This window comes from Aythya fuligula, chromosome 1, assembly GCF_009819795.1.
Source record: "Aythya fuligula isolate bAytFul2 chromosome 1, bAytFul2.pri, whole genome shotgun sequence".
Taxonomy (NCBI): Eukaryota; Metazoa; Chordata; class Aves; order Anseriformes; family Anatidae; genus Aythya; species Aythya fuligula.
In genome coordinates this window covers 132552067-132573998 of record NC_045559.1, presented here as the reverse complement: position 1 = coordinate 132573998, position 21932 = coordinate 132552067, and the positions used below count along the sequence as shown (strand labels likewise).

General features: G+C 40.2%; 1 protein-coding gene across 1 annotated transcript in view; it reads right to left on the bottom strand.

The window, feature by feature from the left end:
* The window catches only part of PUDP (pseudouridine 5'-phosphatase), an 80983-nt gene that overhangs the window by 25884 nt on the left and 33167 nt on the right, over positions 1-21932 (bottom strand). The window contains exon 4 of the mRNA XM_032198707.1: positions 16201-16430. Coding sequence (XP_032054598.1) covers positions 16201-16430 — 230 coding nt within the window. The remainder of the gene's footprint in view (positions 1-16200; positions 16431-21932) is intronic.

Below are 21932 nucleotides of genomic sequence, written 5' to 3'. Positions count from 1 at the left end.
CACATATAGTGGTATCTCATCTGGAATTCTCTATGTATTCTAGGCCACAGGCATTATTCCGTATTAAAATTCTTTTGATAGGAAGGGTCTGCAGAAGAAATGCAATCAAAATGCTTATGGGGAAGAAAAAACACGATCACAAACATACAAACATAAGGAAACAAATGTAACCCATTTGGATGGTGAAAGCCTGAACAAACTGTAAAGTGTTTTCACTTGAGGAACAAGAAATAAAGAGGAATGTGACAAGTACTTATAATACTGTGGCAGATCAACCAGTTCTTATCTTTCTAGCTCTAACATAAAAAGCTTACATTCAAGGAAGTTAAAAGGTGAGGAATTCAAAACAGAACATATGCAAAAGATTTACAGAATTCATTGTCTCAGGTAGTCACCAGTATCAAGAAAATAAACAATTACTGTGAAATGGTTATTAAAAAACTTTTTTTTTTTCCTCCTTTTAAAACAGCCTTAAGTTACTTGCTATGGGAATAATGGAATTTAATTAACCTTCTCTACCTAAGAGGGGATTATTATTAAGCATCTGGTATTATCTGTCATCAGAGATGGTACAGAATACAATGGAGTCTGAATCTGAGCAGGAAGTACAATTTCAACGTTTAGCACTGTTTTGACAATAAAGAAAAGTTATCCTTTGCAGAATGTGAGGACAGAATTTCTATCGCTACTTGGAATTGTTTGCTACTTTAAATCAGAACTACTTCAGGTCTGCTTGGACCATTTCTATTTGGGCTTTGAATCATGCTGTTACTCTAAGATAAAGAGATGCTGGAATGGAAGTGTTAAACACGCTCTTTTAGCTGATGAACCTGTCACTTCTTCAGCTCTTCCATGTGCTACAAGGAAGAAATCTCAATAATGATAATAATATATCACAATAATAATAATAAAATCCCAAACATTGCTTTGTGGAGTACACTCTGTAATCATCTTCTAAGTGCACTTATTTTGTGATAGAACCATCAGCCTGAGCAAATGCTTTGCCCTATTTAGACTATAAATAATTTGTCAGTGTTAATTGATGGTCCTGTATGTAGGTTTTCTGAAACCATGCCAAAAAAACAGACATTTTACCACAGAACAGAATAAGCAAAATCCTGCCAAAAATACCATCTCTCTGAACTACATCTCTACAAAGAGCAAGAAAGTAACTTAAACAAAAAATTTAAGAAGCAAATAAATGAACCCTCCCCCTGCCATAGTGCATTAAAACAACACAGGGTTAGACCTTAGTGTTTCAAAGGTTTCCAGAGGTCTCCCCATGATAATAATTCTCCAAGAAGCAACCGAAAAATACTGCTAACAATGCAATTCCTTGTTTCAGTCTTCATTCTTTGTTCCAAAACTGTGAAAAAGCATTGTTACAACAAGCTCTGGGATGATTACAAAGGTAACCTGGGACACAAAGAGGATCAGTGCACTAGATCTTTTTCAAAGAGGATTTATTCATGCTTACTATAATGCAAGAGACATTAAAAAACATTTTTGTGAAAATTCTTGTTAATTAAAATCCAGTTATTCAATGACTGCTCTTTTTGGCATCTCCAGAAAATAAATGCTCAAGGTCTTGAAAGAAAGAAAAGATAACTCAGTGAGCAATTTACCATAAAAGAAGGATTTCCCCCCGTTTTTGTTTTTTTTTTTTTTTTTTTTTTTTTTTACTTCTTACCATGCATAATTAATGTGTGATAATACCCATAATGAGTTCCCTAAAACAATTAGTAATGCATCTTCAGTGACCTGCTAATCTGAACATAATGCTTTTAGAATTTGGAGGTGTACCAGTCTCTTTGTGCTTACACACTCACCTCACGTAGAAGCAAAGAAGGCTGCAGAACATAATTTATTATTCTGCATCACATTTCATCAAGTCCCTTAGCAGCTACTTGATACATTATCGAGACAAATGCAAGGAAAAAAAATATTCCTGCATCCCCACCCCCCAAGTAGGGTACCCCGAAGACTAAGAACCAATTATAATCTTTCTTTCTTCTTCCAGTCAGACACATTAAGAGAAAGTAAACCTTGACCAGGTTATTTTTTGTATGGAATTTCAATGACTTTTTTCATCTCCATAAGACAAATACATCCATAAATAAACATGCAGTGCAGTAACAAGGGCAATGTCTGGAACACTTAAGAGCTAAATTACTTTCAAGCCATGCAACATCTCATTTTTCTTCCACAAATATATAATGAAGACTGCCAGCTTGGGGAAGGGGAGGGGGGGGGAGGTAGGCACGCATGCATATACAACCACACACGCCTCAGGAGCAGAGGGAGGAAAAAAATTAACTGCATGAACCGAGAGCATGATAATTAACACAAACAAACAACAAGAAAAATAGCTTCAAAAGTGTCTCCTTCCTTTAATTGTCTTGTAAATATAAAATAAAGACCTATTATAGACTTAGGGAAAAGGTGTGTGTATACAACAGATCTTCAGAAGTCCTGCATTGTTAGGTGCGGTGAAATATCTAGCGTTCTTTGTATAGCCACTTCCATTACACTTATGGAGCTGTAAGATGAGGTTCGTAATCACAGACTTCATCTTCTAGCCTCGGAGAGGCAAATAAGGGCTAAATGCTTAGACTATTTAGAAGCTAAGGAAGGTGAAGGATTCAGACAATAGACTGACCAGTACCATAGCGCATGAAAAGTACATTCCATTAGACTGCTGTGATCTTTTCACCCCAAGTTGGAATACTACTAAAAGCTTAAAAGACGGAGATTGTAATACAGAAAAACCTACACTATTCAATACCTATTTAAGTTGCCTTCCTTTTGACACTATAATTTGTAGACAAGATAAGCATTTATTTTTTTTTTTTAACAGAGATAAGACTGAAATTGTTCTTTTGTTTGTTTACTGCCTTTTGTTTGTTTATTGCCTTTTTTGATTAACAGACACCAGTTTTAGAATTAATGTCCACCCCACCAGGGAGATATTAACAAAATTTACAAGAAGAAAAGAGTGTGAAGGATTGGGAGAAAAAAAAAAAAAAAGTTTCAGGACTAAACTTTTGCTAAACTTGCTGTATGACCCAAGTGTTTCCAGTTCAGGTGGAAACAGTTAAAGACCTGTTGCTCTGCCTGGACTGTCACAAGTCCATGGGGCCAGATGCAATCCACCTGAGAGTGCTGCAGGAGTTGCCAGATGTGATTGCTGGGCCACTTTCCATCATCTATCAGCAGTCATGGTCATCTGGAGAGGTCCCAGATGACTTGAGACTTGCTAATGTGATGCCCATCAATAAGAAGGGCTGTAAGGAGGACCTGAGGAACTATAGGCCTGTCAGCCTGACCTTGGTGCCAGGAAAGGTGATGGAACAGGTCCATCTTGAATGCAATCACACAGCATATGAAGGACAGCCAGAGGATGAGGCCCAGTCAGCATGAAAGACAAGTCCTGCCTGACCAACCACATCTCCTTCTATGACCAGGTGATCCACCTGGTGGATGAGGGAAAGCCTGTTGATGTACTCTACCTAGACTTCAGCAAGGCCTTTGACAGTCTCCCACAGTATTCTCCTGGAGAAGCTGGCAGTCCATGGCTTGGACAGGTACACTCTTTGCTGGATAAAAAAATTGGCTGGATGGCTGGGCCCAGAAAGTAGTGGTGAATGGAGTGAAATCCAGCTGGTGACCTGTCACCAGTGGTGTTCCCTCGGGGTTGGTGTTGGGGAACAACACTGACCCCTGGGAAACATCCTCTTTAATACCTTCATTGATTATTTGGATGAGGGAATTGAGTCCACCCTCAGTAAGCTTGCAGACGACACTGAGTTGGTGGGAAGCGTTGATCTGCCCGAGGGTAGGAAGACCCTGCAGAGGGACCAGAACAGGTTGGATTGATGGGCAGAGACCAATGGGATGAGGTTCAACATGGCTAAGTGACAGGTCCTGCACTTTGGTCACAATAACCCCATGCAACACTAAAGGCTTGGGGCAGATTAGCTGGAAAGCTGTGCAGAGGAAAAGGATCTGAAGGTATTGGTTGATGCTCGCCTGAACATGAGCCGGCAGTGTGCCCAGGTGGCCAAGAAGGCCAGTGGCATTCTGGCTTGTGTCAGGAACAGTGTAGCCAGCAGGACCAGGGAGTTTGTGAATATATGTGCACCCTCAGTAAGTTCGCAGATGACACCAAGTTAGGTGCGTGTGTCGATCTGCTTGAGGGTAGGAAAGCTCTGCAGGAGGATCTGGATAGGCTGCACCGATGGGCTGAGGTCAACTGCATGAAGTTCAACAAGACCAAGTGCCGGGGCCTGCACCTGGGGCGCAATAACCCCAAGCAGAGCTACAGGCTGGGAGAGGAATGGTTGGAAAGCTGCCAGGCAGAGAAGGACCTGGGAGTGATGGTGGATAGTCGGCTGAATATGAGCCAGCAGTGCGCTCAGGTGGCCAAGAAGGCCAACGGCATCCTGGCTTGTATCAGGAACAGTGTGACCAGCAGGGCTAGGGAGGTGATCGTCCCCCTGTACTCAGCTCTGGTGAGGCCGCACCTCGAGTACTGTGTTCAGTTTTGGGCCCCTCGCTACAAGAAGGACATGGAGGTGATTGAGCGGGTGCAGAGAAGGGCGACGAAGCTGGTGAGGGGCCTGGAGAACAAGTCCTACGAGGAGTGGCTGAGGGAGCTGGGCTTGTTCAGCCTGGAGAAGAGGAGGCTCAGGGGTGACCTTATCGCTCTTTTTAGGTACCTCAAGGGAGGCTGTAGCGAGGTGGGGGTTGGCCTGTTCTCCCACGTGCCTGGTGACAGGACGAGGGGGAATGGGCTTAAGTTGAGCCAGGGGAGTTTTAGGTTAGATGTTAGGAAGAACTTCTTCACTGAAAGGGTTGTGAGGCATTGGAACAGGCTGCCCAGGGAAGTGGTGGAGTCACCATCCCTGGAAGTCTTCAAAAGACGTTTAGATGTAGAGCTTAGGGATATGGTTTAGTGGAGGGCTGTTAGCGTTAGGTTGGAGGTTGGACTCGATGACCTTGAGGTCTCTTCCAACCTAGAAAATTCTGTGATATGAGAAAACAGAGATGACTTCAGTGGATCTTCCTGAGAATGGGAGAATTACATGTTTCTAAAAGATTATAGGAAAAATAGTGAATTACACATATGCCTAGAGCCTATGATAAATAGAATAAGGAGCAAGTTTTAATGCAGAATCTTTCTTTAATGTTTTTAAGGGAAGATTCAGGACTTTATGATGAAGAAGTTGTTACATACGTATCATTTCTACTAATCAAACTTTACTAACATCCAGTAACTTCTCTTGTATCTCACTCACTGATATTCAGTGCTACCTTGTAGGCTGAGTTCACACTACAAAATTCATAGCTAAGCTAAGAAACATGCAATAGCCTGGCTAAAGTTAAAAGGTGATTTTGTGCCTGTAGACTTCTAGTTCTGGCCACCAAGTATTATACACATTTGCTTTTTAGAGTGCTAGGAGATATTCTCATATGTATTATTTATTCATAATTCATTCATTTGAATTTCTAGAGTGTCTGAAAAGAACAGCTTTTTCAACAGGGAAAAAAATAAACAAAAAAATTAACGTCATCCTATTTATTATTTTGCACTGCCCCATAATAGCAGGAATTCACGAGCTATGTCAGCAATGCATCCTAAGTACTGGAATCACACCTTGCTAAACGCAGTCTAGAAATGTCTTCAGACCCACTGCAGAGCAAGAAAAGTAAAATCTTTATGAATTAAGGAAAAAGTTTTAGTCAAGAACTTTCCTGAGAAAACAACAGCTGGTGTATGCTGTGGTAACTAGGACAGTTCCCAGGGAAACCTATGAACTGGAAGACTGAACTCATCAATTTCAGCAGTGTTCAAAAGGCTGTTTTTCCCATTTTTTTTGAGGAAATATTCTATACTGTGGACAAGATAAGGGCAACCCTCTCCTCTGGTCTGCTTCAGAAGAAACCTTTAGTCCCAGGTTGATACTAAATTGTCTATGGAGACAATTTTTCTTCATGTTCTAGGAGTGAGACCTGGAACAACTTTTCAAATTATGCTTTGCAAAAGATTAACTGGAAGAGATGTTTAGTTCCTGTGAAACAGACACTGGCTGCTCAGATGATGCAATTTTAGACGTGTTTCTCAAAAGAACTATAAAGTTAGAAAGGGAGACTCCTAATGTGTTTGGCACCTCATCTTGGTTAGAAGGCAGACAAGTGAAAATATCTGGATCTCAAGTCAACTGATATACCCTTTCAGTTTTCATTTACTGTCATCACTTAAGGGTATGTCTGAATGGAACAACTGAACTAATTTGGATACACAAATACAATGACATAATTCATCCTTCTCCCGGTCACCCTACATAAACTAACAGTAAAATCTGTCATACATAATCTTAAATTGTCAAGGGAGTGAACTCCACTTTGGCTGTAAACCTGAGCACACAATGTCAACACAGGAACAGCGTTTCCAAGCTCTCATGCAGAGGTTGGTGGATTTACAGCATTGAAACAGTTACCCAGTAGACCCACCATTGTCCGGGGGTGCCATCCCCACCACACAATACACCTTCCAAGGGAGGGTTTATTCTGCTTCACATGGAGTTTGGCCACTATACAGCACAGGATGAAAGGATAAGGGGGATACTGAGAGACCAAAACCTTGCATGTAAGAGACTCCAAAGGAGCACTCAGAGAAAACTGCAAGGAAATAATCTGTGAAAAAGCACACCAAGTAAACATGCACACTAGAAATACAGAATCACAGAATCACCTAGGTTGGAAAAGACCTCAAGATCATTGAGTCCAACCTCTGACCTAACACTAACGAGTCCTCCACTAAAATATATCGCTAAGTTCAACATCTAAACATCTTTTAAAGACTTCCAGGGATGGTGACTCCACCACTTCCCTGGGCAGCCCATTCCTAACAACCCTCTCAGTGAAGAAGTTCTTCCTAACATCGAACCTAAAACACCCCTGGTGCAACTTAAGCCCATTCCCCCTCATCCTGGCAGGGATGTGGGAGAACAGACCAACCCCCACCTTGCTACAGACTCCTTTAATGTACTTAAAGTACATTAAAGTGATAAGTGATAAGGTTGCCCCTGAGCCTCCTTTTCTCCAGGCCAAACAATCCCAGCTCCCTCAGCCGCTCCTCAAAGGACTTGTTCTCCAGGCCCCTCACCAGCTTCGTCGCCCTTCTCTGGACTTGCTCGAGCACCTCGATGTCCTTCTTGTAGCGAGGGGCCCAAAACTGAACACAGTACTCGAGGTGCGGCCTCACCAGAGCCGAGTACAGGGGGACGATCACTTCCCTAGAACTGCTGGCCACACTGCTTATGCAAGACAGGATGCTGTTGGCCTTCTTGGCCACCTGCTGGCTCATATTCAGCCAACTATCCACCAATACTTCCAGGTCCTTCTCCACCAGGCAGCTTTCCAACCACTCATCTCCCGGCCTGTAGCTCTGCTTGGGGTTATTGCGCCCCAGGTGCAGGCCCCGGCACTTGGCCTTGTTGAACTTCATGCAGTTGACCTCAGCCCATCGGTGCAGCCTATCCAGATCCTCCTGCAGAGCTTTCCTACCCTCAAGCAGATCGACACACGCACCTAACTTGGTGTCATCTGCAAACTTACTGAGGGTGCACTCAATCCCCTCATCCAGATCATCGATGAAGATATTAAAGAGGACCGGCCCCAGCACCGAGCCCTGGGGGACGCCACTAGTGACTGGCCTCCAACTGGACTTGACTCCATTCACCACGACTCTTTGGGCATGGCTATCCAGCCAGTTTTTAACCCAACGAAGCATATGCCAGTCCAAGCCAAGAGCAGTCAGTTTCTTGAGGAGTATGCTGTGGGAAACGGTGTCAAAAGCCTTACAGAAGTCAAGGTAGACCACATCCACAGCCTTTCCCTCATCCACCAAGCGTGTCACTTTGTCATAGAAGGAAATCAGGTTCATCAAGCAGGACCTGCCTTTCATAAACCCTTGCTGACTGGGCCTGGTTGCCCAGTAAGTGCCGCGTGATGACACTCAAGATAATCTGCTCCGTGAGCTTCCCTGGCACTGAGGTCAAACTGACAGGCCTATAGTTCCCTGGGTCTACCCTCCGGCCCTTCTTGTAGATGGGCGTCACGTTTGCTAGCCACCAGCCTACTGGGACCTCCCCTGATAGCTAGGACTACTGATAAATGATGGAAAGCAGCTTGGCCAGCTCCTCCGCCAGTTCTCTCAGTATCCTCAGGTGGATCCCATCTGGCCCCATCGACTTGCGTACATCCAGGTACCATAGCAGGTTGTCAACCATTTCCTCATGGATAATGAGGGCCACATTCTGCTCCCCATCCCCTTCCACCAGCTCAGGATACTGGGTATCCAGAGAGCAACTGGTTTTGCTGCTAAAGACTGAGGCAAAGGAGGCATTAAGCACCTCCGCCTTTTCCTCATCTTTTGTAACTAAGTTCCTCCCCACATCCAGTAAAGGATGGAGATTCTCCTTAGTCCTCCATTTTGCACTGATGTATTTGTAAAAACATTTTTTGTTGTCTTTGACGGCAGTAGCCAGATTGAGCTCCAGATGAGCTTTGGCCTTTCTAATTTTGTCCCTGCACTGCCTCATAACATCCTTATTGTCCTCCCGAGTGGCCCGCCCTCTTTTCCAAAGATCATAAACCCTCTTTTTTCTTCTAAGCTCAAGCCACAATTCTCTGTTCAGCCAGGCCGGTCTTCTTCCCTACCGGCTCGTCTTTGGGCACGTGGGGACAGACCACTCCTGTGCTATTAAGATTTCCTTCTTGAAGAGTGCCCAGCCTTTCTGGACTCTTCTGCATTTCAGAACCACCTCCCAAGGGACTCTACCAACCAGTGTCCTGAACAGTTCAAAGTTGGCCCTCCGGAAGTCTAAGACAGCAGTTTTACTAGTCCTCTTCCTGGCTTCTCCAAGAATGGAGAACTCTACCATTTCATGGTCACTCTGCCCAAGACATTTTCCAACCACCACATCTCCCACCAGTCCTTCTCTGTTTGTGAAGAGAAGGTCTAGTGGGGCACCTCCCCTGGTAGGCTCACTAACCAGGGCTCACATACCCATAAGGTTAGAATCTAGCTGCCCCGTACCTTCAACAAGGGTATTCTAACTGCCTGGCTATGCAGGAATGAGAATCAACAAATCAGATGACATAGGCTCTAACTCATTAACGCCTTCATCTGAATTCAATAATGAGTGGTAATTACATCAGTACAGACAAGAAAGTTAAATGGCTTCAGAAGAAAAGGCCCAAATTCTTCCTTCTACTCAGAAATATACCAGCAGCTTGAGAGGGTAGTGGAATGAGTAGTGGAACAACATTCTCTTCCCTCATTCTCCTCTCTTACTCCACAAGCGGCCACTGGCACAAGCAGCATTTGCTTCTGTACAGCACACAACACACATTGAACAATGGTCATCTACTACAAATGCCACTTCATTTGTGCCACTGACTGCAGCCTAATGCTTTGAAAATCGGGTGTACCATGACCATTATAATCACAGGTCCTATAACTAGAAAAAGCACATACCTAGCAATATGCTAAAGTAGCTGGTAAAAACTGTCCAAGGAGACAAGACAGCAGAGAACGGGTATGTCACAATAGTTTAAAGTGTGTGAAAGTGTTTCAGATGAGGAAAAACTGGTAATGTAGGCCTATTCAAAGAAAAGACTAGAGCCAAGGTTAAAGAGACAACAATTCATGCACATTTGAACTACGTTGAAAAATGTCTATGCATTTTTGCATTTAAAGCTTTTGTTACTTCTAAAATAAAATGTCTTATTTGCAAATTGTAAACATTCAAAAAAAAGTACATGTCAATTTATTTAAAAAATGGAAAAGGGGCAGATTATGATGACTAAATTACATGACTTCAACAGCAGGTATCCCAATTTACAGTTCAATACACCATTCAGAATGACTGTTTGTGCCTTTGTAATTTCTGTACCTTATTTAGAGTTCTCTTAATAAATTCAATCTCCAGCTATACATAAGAAACAACAAAAACACCACTAATAAAATAACTAGTTATCTGAAAACCGTAATGACTGAAATACGTATACGGGGTGAAGTTAATGGAAAAACAAAGGAGAAACATTTAAATAATAATACTTAAAAAAAAAAAAAATCACAGAATGGTTAGGGTTGGAAGGGACTTTGAAGACCATCTAATTCCAACCCCCTGCCACAGGCAGGGACACATCCCACTAGATCGGATTGCTCAAAGCCCCATCCAATCTGGCCTTAAACACTTCCAGGGACGGAGCACCCATAGCTTCTCTGGGCAATCTGTTCCAGTGCCTCATAACCCCCAGTTGTAAAAAAAAAATCCTTCCAAATATCTAATCTAAATCTACCTTCTTGTAGTTTAAAGCCATTACCCCTTGTCCTGTTACTATACTCCCTGACAAAGAGTCCCTTTCTAGCTTTCTTGTAGGCCCACTTTAAGTACTGAAAGGGCACAATGAGGTCTCTCTGGAGCCTTCTCTTATCCAGGGTGAACAACCCCAGCTCTCTCAGCCTGTCTTTGTAGGAGAGAGTGTAGAGTGCTCCAGCCCTCTGATCATCTTTGTGGCCTCCTCTGAACTCATTCTAATATGTCCGTGTCCTTTTCGTGCTGGGGGCCCCAGAGCGAAATTCAACACTCCAGGTGCAGTCTCACAAGAGCAGAGCAGAGGACGGGAATCAACTCCCTCGACCTGCTGGCCACACTTCTTTTGGTGCAGCCCAGGATATGGTTGGCTTTCTGGGCTGCAAGTGCACATTGCTGGCTCATCACATTGAGCTTCTCATCAACCAACACCAAGTCCATTTGCTCCATCCATTCTCTACACAGTTCGTATTTGTGCTTGGGATCGTCCCAGTCCAGGTGCAGGACCTTGCACTTGGCCTTGCTGAAAATCATGGAGTTTGCACAGGCCCACCTCTCCAGATACCTCTTGATAGCATCCCATCCCTCCAGCATGTCAACCACCCCACACAGCTTGGTGTCATTGGCAAACTTGCTGAGGGCGTACTCAATCCCAGTGTTATGTCACCAACAAAGACGTTAAATAGCACCAGTCCCAATACCAAGCCTTGAAGAACACCACTTGTTAATGATCTCCACCTGGACATCGAGCCATTGACTGCAATTCTTTGAGTGTAACTATCCAGACAACTGCTTACCCACAGAGTGGTCCACTCTCATCCACAGAGATTATATAGTTTATATATAGCTTTTATCATTGGGGACAGTGTCAAATGCTTTGCACAAGTCCAGGCAGATGATGTCAGCTGCACTTCCCCTATCCACCAATGCTGTAATCCCGTTGTAGAAGGCTACCAGATTTATCAGGCACAGTCTGCCCTTAGTGAAGCCATGTTGACTTCACTGATGAAGGGATAAGAAATAAAATTTTGTTTTTTTTTTTACACCTACTTTTTACACAAGCTCACAGTAGTGGTGGTCACATTAAGTGCCTTATCCGTCTTCTAACCCTTTGTTTTCCTTGTACAATATAGACTAATATTGCAACATGTTCTCAATGTTCTGAATTTCCATTACTTTCTCAACACATCTTTTGTAGGAAAAAAATTCTCTTTGAACTTTTTTTTTCTACGACAGAGTCCACTGAGACTCATAATTTCTAATGCCATTTAATTTTTAATGATCTCTCACTAGATTTGGTACAGAGATTATTCATAACTGTGGGATCAATTAATTAATTAGAAATGGAATAGACCGCAAAGAAATACAGTGTTTTAAATTAATACAAAAGTTTAAATCATTTGGAATTTTTTAAATAGAACAGGCTGAGTCTTCATAAAAGAGTTATGTCCACTTATCTTACTCCAACGTTCTCTTCTTTTTAATGGAAGGATACAAATGGTATTTGTTTTTAACTGCACCACTAAAGAGATCTTTTATTTTACAGAAAGAGTATATGCAAAACAGCCAAAGTATTGGAAAGAAAGGCCTTAACCCTCCACATCTTGAAGCACATAAATAATTAATTCATGTGCTTTTAATGACATGAATATATTGAAAGTATGTTTACATGTTTGCATGAGAATGTCTGAAGTTTGAGCTCTAGAGCCATTTTTATTCAGTAGCATAAAATTTATTGTCATGAAACAAAATTTCCTCAAGATAGCATTGAAAACTGATAGTTGGTATATTTTAAGTATACATACATGGCAATAGAAAGGTTTTTAAAACTTGTTTCTTAAAGGATGCTCATTAAAAACAAAGAATAATATTCTAATATTTATAAATTCCAAAAGCATGTTTTAAAGTAATTTAAGTTCTTTAATTCAAACTGGAACAAAAAACATCATTTATCAAAAACACTTTTGTTTTCTTACTTTTTTTCAGATCAAGCTGGTGAACTGTATAGCTAAATTTACCAAGTTTCAAAGCACTGTCATCAATGAAACTCTGCTTTTGCAGCACATTCTAAAGGTTCCTTTAAAAGGGATTCCCTTTGTAAAAATCTGAACCATAGCAAAATAGTAAATAATTAATTCTAAGAGAATTTGAAATAATTTGTTATCCAAATTATGTTCATATAAAGGTGGGAAATAATGATGATAAAAACACTTTTCTTTTTGTGTGTGTGTGTAGGTAATAGTCTAAATAAAATATATGAAAAGGAAAACAATGTTTGGAACACTGTGGACTGAAATATCTAAAATATTCAAACACAAATTGTTTCTCAGGTTACATATGTACAGCTCCATCTGGTTTGGACACAAGTTTCAATTGTGTATTTTAAAGCAGAATTTGGCATATATTAAAATTAAAAAAAACACCTTAATTTAGTAAAAGACAAAAACTGTAGTATTCAACTGCAGATCATATTCTGATTACCTGACAGATTTAATTAATAATTCATATGACTATGTGTCATATGTATTAATAGTGTTGTAAGTTCATATAAAACTTCATGTATCAAAAGACAGTAAGGCTTAGGCTGAATTTACAGTATGTATCTTGTTTGAAATTTCTGTTGTCACCATTATGCTTATTAAATCCCTAGTTAATTAAAGAGTGAAAAAAAAAAAAAAAAGCCAACATTTAAGAAATTCCCAGATGGACAACTTCTACTTCCCTTCAGTTATACTAAAGAAGCCATCATATGCATTTTTATCTGATTTTAGAACTGCCTCCTTATAGAAGGCTGTCTGAGGCTGATATATCACTACGGCTAAGTTCTGGATTTGGTCTTCTAGAGCTATGTTGTATTTTTGGCTTGGATTATTATAGCAGTTTTGAAGTATGTCTCCTGATAGTCCTCAGTGGGTGTGTGATGTGTTTCACTGAACAGTTTTTGGGTGTACTAGATTGTTTTAGTGGGAAGTTAACTGGAAGTTCTCTGCAGGTACATATTAAATGATCTCCAACCTTGTTTGCATGTGGGGTGGGTATTTTAATTTTTTTATATTGTTTTGGTTTTTGTTTTCATGATTTTATCTCTTAAAATTACAATCATATTGTGACCTTTCTGAAATAGAAACATGAACTAGGAGCATTGGGAAAGCTGTCCCTCTAGATATTGGGCTCCTCACATGTGCAGATGACTAAACTGGGAGGAGCTGTTGACTCCATCAAGGGCAGAGAAATCATGACAAATTAGAGGTCCTGGCAATATAATATACAATACACAAAAATATAAACACACCACAATATAAAGTTTAACAAAAGCAAGTGATGGATTTTGTACCTGGGATGGGGTAACCCTGGCTATACAGACAGAGGGACAAAAGGCTAGCAGGGCAAGCAGCCCTGTAGAAAGGGATCTGGGGGTTCTGGCTGGTGGCAAGTTGAACGTGAGCCAGCAGTGTGCCCTGGAAGCCAAATAGGCCAACTATTGCCTGGGATGCAACACACACAACAGCACTGCTAGCCAGTCAAGGGCAGGGATTATCCCACCCTGCTGGTACACCTTTACTTAGAGTACTGTGTGCAGTTTTGGGTTCCACGGTATAAAAAGGACATAAAACTATTAAAGAGCTTCCAAAGGAGGGTAACAAAGATGGTGAAGAGGACAAGACATATGAGGAGCAGCTGAGGTCCATTGGTTTGTTCAGCCCAGAGCAGAGGAGGCTGAGGGGAGGCCTCATAGCAGCCTGCAGCTCCCTCATGAGGCAGGCACTGAGCTCTGCTCTCTGGGGTCAGCGACAGGACCCGAGGGAACAGCATGGAGCTGGAACAGGGGAGGGTCAGGCTGGTTGTTAGGAAAAGGTTCTGCACCCAGAGGGTGGTCAGGCACTGGGACAGGCTCCCCAAGAGCCTTGGTCACAGCACCAAGCCTGCTAGAGTTCAAGAAGCATTTGGTCAACACTCTCAGACAGATGGTCTCATTTTTGGGTGCTCCTGTGTGGAGCTATGAGTTGGATGCAATGACCCTTTTGGGTCCCTTTCAACTTAGGATATTTTTATGATTCTATATATAATGTTTGTCACTACCAACATTGACATTACATTTCCTTCCCCGTCCTTCAGATATGACACCAAATGTGTGACCAAATATGTCCTGTCTTTATATCAATTCTCAATACCTTTTGCTCTTTTGCTTTCAGAATTATAGAACATCTTACACCAACACCTCCAACCAACTGAAATGTATGCAATAAGCACCTTTGTCATCCTGTTTCACAAAAAGAGATGCCACACAGCATTACAGGAGCATAACTTGATCTTATATGCTCTGGACATACAGTTAAAGAAGCAAGAATAATTTTCTATGAAAGCAACATTAAGCTGCGGTTTCAAGATGGAGCAAGAGAGAACTACAAAAACAGTGTAACAAAACTTTGCTACGTGTTTTTAACTTACCTCTCACTTTCTCCAAAATCCTGGGCTATTGCTTCCCAATATTTGCTCTCAGGTAAGCATTAATATATTCTAAATACATAACTACTGGACTCTGTTGTAGATTTACAGCCTTACTACTCAGAATCTGCAGAGTTCTGCAGCATTTAGAATATACCATACAAGGCCTACACACACAAAAACCTAACATATCCACACAGCAGTCATCTGCATGAATATGGTCAAGTATATTGGGGGTAACTTTTTCAAGTGAAGTTGATACACATACATAGAATGACGAGAGGATGTGCAAGAGAAAAAAAAAAAAAAAAAAAAAAAAAAAAAAAAAAAAAAAAAAGATGGTTAACACTGTTCATAGTATGCTACATTCACTGCAACGTATTTCACCAATTCCCAGACAGCAAAAATACTATTTGGGCTCCGGATGAGAATTTAAAGCATGAAAGGCTGAGGAATCTTAGCTAATTGTTCCATATATATTTGTGTACACATTTCTTCTCAACAACCCTACTGAGAAATCAGTAATCACAGTCTATCCCACTTAAAGCTGTTTCTTAAAAATTAGAATCTAATACATTTTTCTGCAGTAATGAAACTCCTAAACTTCAGAATTTATGTTTCATCAGGATAGACAAGAAGTGAAAAAAAAATATTTTAAGAAGAATGGCAATTTGGTTTGAAATATAAGTGAACACATCACTTTAACTGACTACCAATTTATCTTTCAGATATTCTCCCTACAGATTTCTATTTCAAAATCAAGTCTGGAAAGTTATATATGAGTGAGAATCTACACATCTCTACTACTTGAGAAAGATTGCTCAAACTGATCTGTTTTAAATCAGAAAAAAAAAAAAAAAGAAAAGAAAGAAATACAATCTCAAAGATTTAGAATGCAAGAGGAAAGAGATGGCTTAGAAAAATATATACCCTCTTTACAAAGAAGTATCTTTAATGTTCAGATATTTAAAAGGTAAATCAGCTGCAGAAGTATGAAAAGCAAACTGATCTATCTTTAAATAACTGTTTCTGAACTTTGAGTAGTGAAGTTATGCTTGCAGATTTATGCAGAGAGAGAAAAATCATTAAAGTTTCCTATTACTACACAGTATCATGCAGTAAATCAGAGCAATCTGCATTACAAACTTTATATACACTGAAAGGGAATAATAACACTTTCCAACAACCTCTAGCTTAAACAATATAAACATCGGGGAAAAAAAAAAGAGGTTGCTGACTTTTCAAATGTTTGTATTAAATCTTAACCTAAGCATTTATCATAGTCAATCAATCAATAAATAAAAACCGAAACGTAGCCTGGACAGTATACCCCTAACTTTTCAGTTCATTTATTCCCTCCCCTCCTTACCTTCTCTGGAGCTGCAGGAGGGTGAAATCTCTTTGCACAAACTAGAAATCCATCAGGCTGTGGTTTGCCACTCTTCACCTCAGGGTCATCTCCCAACACAATATGATGAAAAAGACCGAAGAAGTCTTTGTGTCTGGCTGTTTTCATCTGAAATGTCACTTCAGCTGAGCTAGTGGCAACAGCTATGGGTATGTTGTGCTTGTGTAAATGCCGGATCAGCTTATCAACCCCTGCAAGACAAATACATTATATGTATATATGCATATCCATAGGTATTCGTATTAATATTTTTTCTTAATTACAACACATTTGGCAATACTTCAACAATGTTGTCATACTGAATATAATATTTTACTTTGATCATTTAAGTGTCAAAGAGAATTCTTGTTATGTATGAAATGTTCTTGCTCCATGCAAAGATCATAGAATATTCCTCAAGGTATATATTTATTCTGTTATCACAATGTTTTTCTCAAAATACGCCAAAGATTACTTGAATATCATTGTATACCCTTCCCAATCTCGTTCAGTAAGGTCCTCAACATTATATATGTTCATTATTTCAAATTCTCTGTAAGTGGAAGAAAAACACAGGAAAACAGTTCCTTTTCACACATACACCTGGAGTTATGCTCCTAGAAAACAAACAAAAATACATAGATAGATAGATGGATCAAGGTCAAAAAATATACTCTTCTCACTGACTGGTACAGTCTTTAATTTCTGAAGCAGGTAACCAACTGGCTTAAACCAGCCCCTAAGAGTGCTCAGTTTCTCTTTAGCAATTACTAGAGAAAGTAACTGGGCAGAATAGAGGAGTTGTCAATCACAGTTGTTAATACCAGAGCTTTATCTATTGATGCTGTGAACCCAGAGTAATGAACACCTTGAACATAATAGGTAGAAACTTCAATCTGATCCAATCTTCTAGTGAAGGTTAATGTAGGGAAAAGTGGAAACATGGCAGCCTATGTAAGAAGAAAACATGCTTCATTATTCAGTGCAAGTTTTGAGTTTCTTGTGCAAAGGTTTCAATGTTTCTTCACAGCAGCATTCTGAATGCAGGTTACCTCTCTTCAGATAACTAATTTTCTTCAGTCCCACAGCTTCAGCTCATCTGTCAGTATATGTTTACTCTACACTTCTATTGGAGGTAGCCAGCTACAGAAAAGCACTGTTGCTGAAAGGTCATTTCTTCAGGGTCATTTCTTTCTCTTATATTCCCTCAGCTCTTCTCATGATTCCAGTGTGTAAATATGTCTGTGTGCATGTTTACTTTCTCTTTTTGACTGTCCTAGCTAAAAGGGAGCTAGAATGCAGCTGTCCTTAACACCTTCAGACAGCAAAGATATATATTACTCGGAAAATGCACTTCAAAAATGTCTTTAAAATGATTTCTTGAATATGTGCAAACAGCAAAATAGATTAGAAAAAATTAAATATACAATAGGAAAATCAGCTGTGCAGAAAAAAAATAAATTGCATATGGAAGAATAGCTTGCGTAACTTAGCAAGATGAAGACAGCAGCAGTAGAAAAATATTTTCATTCAGTGTTTATTATTTATTTTGAAAAACTATACATCAACAAAATCCATTTTTTGTTTGAGTCAATTACCACCAATATAGCTCTAGACAGTTACCACCACATTGAATTACTAATATGATTACTGTGTTAATTCCTAATAATTCTTTATTAGGAAGATAATATCTTTTTTAGTATCTTCCTTTTGCCTTTTTTTCTCAAAAAAAAACCAACAACCACAGGTGGGGAACTGATTGAAAGATACAGAAGCAGCTTCCACTGGCACATACTTTGTTGCTAAATTCACCTACAGCTACAAAGCACTTTCAAATGAAGACTTCAGTTACATCAAAAACAACAAATCAAAAACGCAATGTCTCTGAAGAAGTACAATGGAAGTTCTTGTGAACTCACTAACTTCTAACTTACTTACTACCATGTAAGGTATCAAGGTCCATCCACCACAGAAGGACCCACCTGCTACGCTTCTTCAGACCATCCTCTACCCCTCCCGCTGAAAGTTCAGCTACATAGAGCAATTCATTTTTTTTCTTCTAGTCTTAAAGCAGTCATTGATTAAAAACAATAACAACAACAAAAAAGAAAGAACAAAAGAAATAAAGTTCCCCATTTTTCCAGCGTGAGGATATAGTCTTGATGTACTACATAAATAGTGACAAACCTAGAGAGCACAGCATAATTTCCTTCAAGAAATCATAACAAGATCAGGAATATATATGTTACTTTGTTATACTTTATTTCCAAATGTACTCTTTTCATCTTAAATCATCCAAAAGGTAAATGATGTTTCTTTCCTCTATCCCTAATAAGATCGAAAACAGACACAGAAGCTTACTACATTTCATACGCCATAGTTACGCACTGATGGCTACTGGAAAGAAATTAGGTAAAAAGAATTCTAAGCTAAATTTAGGTAAGGAAGCAAAAAAGGAGGATCAACTTTAAACATCAGCATGTTTAAAAACAGATTAATCACAAATGTCAATGAAGTTAGCAACTCTGAGGGAGAAAAAAAATACAATAAAACCTAAACCAAGAGAAAGGAGTGATTTCTCCTGAGACCACAAACACATTTTGGGAAAAAAAAAAAAAAAAAGAGATCAATACTTTTTTTCTGAAAGGTGCACCATATAGAATGTATACATTATTTTATTTTATTTTTGAAGGAAATATTATTCCTCCACTAGTCTCCTAATGTGCTCTTCATTCTCTTTAGAGTCTGCTGAAACCACAGTAACAACTAACACATTGGATCAACTGAGAAACTTAAATTAAGACTTACCCTGAACAACAACAAAATCCTTGGGCTAACTCACATTTTCCTTCTCAGTGACCAATACAAACATGAAGTGTAAAAGTTCAGGAAACCAAAAAATGCTATGCTAAAATGATTTGTCTAAAATAGTTCCTTTCTAATTATTTATGTGCTGTTACAACATTGTATTCTACATGATTTTCCCCTCCCAACCCCGAGGTTGGAAGGGAGCTCTGGAGATCATCCGGTCCAGCCCCCTTGCTCAAGCTGAGTCACCTAAAGCTGGCTGACCAGGACCACACCAGGCAGCTTTTGAAGATCTCCAGGGAGGAAGACTCCAAAACCTCTCTCTGGGCAACCTCAACCTGCACAGCAAAGTGTTTCCTGATGTTCAGATAGAAACTGTTTGTGCCCACTGCCTCTTGTCCTGCCACTGGGCACCACTGAGCCCAGCCTGGCTCTGTCATCTCAGCATCCTCCCTTCAGGTATTCATACTCCTTGATGAGATCCCCCCGAGCCTCCTATTCTCCAGACTGAGCAGTCCCAGCTCTCTCAGCCTATCCTCAAAGGAGCTATGCACCACTCCCTTGTTCAACCTGGTAGCCCTACATTGGTCTGTTTCCAGTATGTCTCTTGTACTGGGAGCCCCAGAACTGGACACAGCACTCTAGGTGTGGCCTTATCGAGCTGAGTAGAGGGGGAGGATCACCTTTTTTGACCTGTTGGCAACACTTGGCCTAATGCAGCCAAGAATACTGTTAGCCTTCTTAGTAGCAAGTGCACATTGCTGACTCATGTTCAATTTGCCCTTTTCTGTCACCCTGCTTTCCAGCTGGGTGGCCACAGGTGCTTGGGGTTGTTCCTGCCCAGGTGTAGGACTCTACATTTCTCCTTGTTGAACTTCATGACATTCTTGTCAACCCACCTCTCGAGCTTGTTGGGGTCCCTCTGGATGGCAGCATGGCCCTCTGGTGCCATCCCTCCAGCCAGGCCCTCCAATTCATATCATCTGAGGGTGCACTCTACCCCATCATCCAGATTGTTAATGAAGGTGTTAAAACAGGACTGGACCCTGTACTGACCCCTGGGGTATACTACTTGTTGCTGGCCTCTAACTAGACTTTGCACCACTCACCACTACCCTCCAGGCTTGGCTACCCAGTCAGCCTTTTCAATCCACCTCATTGTCTGCTCATCCAGCCCATACTTCAACAGCATCTCTACGAGGACCTTATGGAGGACAGTATCAAAGGCCTTACACGAAGCCCAGGAAGACAATATGCACTGCTCTCTCACTTTCAGTTATCTCCTCTTTTTAGTTATCACATTTTATACTAAAATGGCATTATTCATTATGAAGTAAAAATTAATAATACATTTGTAATACCTGTAACCTAACTCAATTTGATGGAAAACAAAGTAAACTTTGATTTTCCTTTTAGTTTTATAAAAATGTGACCTGTTTCATACAAGATATTTCAGAATGGTAAATGACATACACATTTTTGCTAGACTTTATTCAGCATACTTCCAAATTGCCCTATCATCCCTTTTCCTCTGTTTGTCTACCACTGCACAGGACACTGTTCTTAACATGCATCACTACTGGAGTTTCAGAGTGAAATCTATTTCCTGCAGAATGCCTCCAGACAAATATGGAGATAATATAAAGCTGTTCTATTTTTTTTTCCTTGTACAGATTTCCAACCAAACTTCTGTCTTATAAAACATTTTATATATATATATTTTTCTCTTTTCCTGAAGTGAAGTTTGTATGAACGTGTTCTAGTAGACTATAAGAATGTTTTGAGATAGAAAGGAAAATAATGTTCATCACAAACAGGGCAAATATATGAGATGGGGAAAATGATTATTTATTCCACTTCAGTGAACCATAATTTGTTTCCTCAGTTCAACAGTTGAATGTTTTCCATTGTTCATATTTCTGCCTGCAGTCTATTCACTTGAAACCATAACTACACCATCAGGCAGACAATTGCACACTAAGCTCTGCCAGTATCTTAACCTGAAAATTCCCTGTTTGATGGTCTTCTTGGTATGGTCAAAATCCTACAGTCTTGTGGCTTCAGGAATACAGCTGGCTTGCGTACAGCAAGCAGAGTGCAAGAACAGTACCACATAAATACTAGGCCTGTAGGGACAATCCCAAAGTCTTTCCTAAGCGTCTATTACAATCCTAAAAAGATGAACATTAACTATGTATGAGAAAACCCCTAAAAAATTAATGGAAGTCCCCGGGGCCTTCTCTTGAACATGGGCTGTATACAGGATCACAGGAAGCTAGTATAATAAAATTCACAAGCTATCTCTTAAGCTTCAAAATTAGATCTCAAATAAGCAAACAGTGGCATTTTCAGGGGCAAATCCGTTCATGAAATCACCATGTACCACACCTCCTGTTCATCTTCCTTGCATGCCTCCTATGTACTAATTACATCTAAACACTATTTAACAATATTTTACCTATTATGCAACCCCCTGCCGTAATTTTGGAGCTTGTCTATGCTATGTAGTCTATGCTAATATAACTATTTTTGCAGTCTTTTAACTGAGATGCAGCGTATTCTGCAGAAGAAACAAGGCTACAGAGTTGTATTGTTTAGACAACACTGTCTTGATCACTGAAATTTTTGTTGGAAAAGGTATACTGGTCACCATGCACTTTCTTCACATAGTTTGCCAATAAATTATGAGCCCAAATACAACTTTACTCTCTTTTTTGCAGACTTTCAGCACTCCCCCTAAGATGATCTTTGATACACCTATCACAGTGTTGCTCCTTATTCTCTGTTCCAGAGACAGAGTTAGCTTTCTACTCACACTAACAGCATGAGAGCAGAGGACACCTGACCTCAGGGTCATCAAAACTAAGGCAGTTCAGAGACCCAAATTCAAGTCTGCAACATATTAC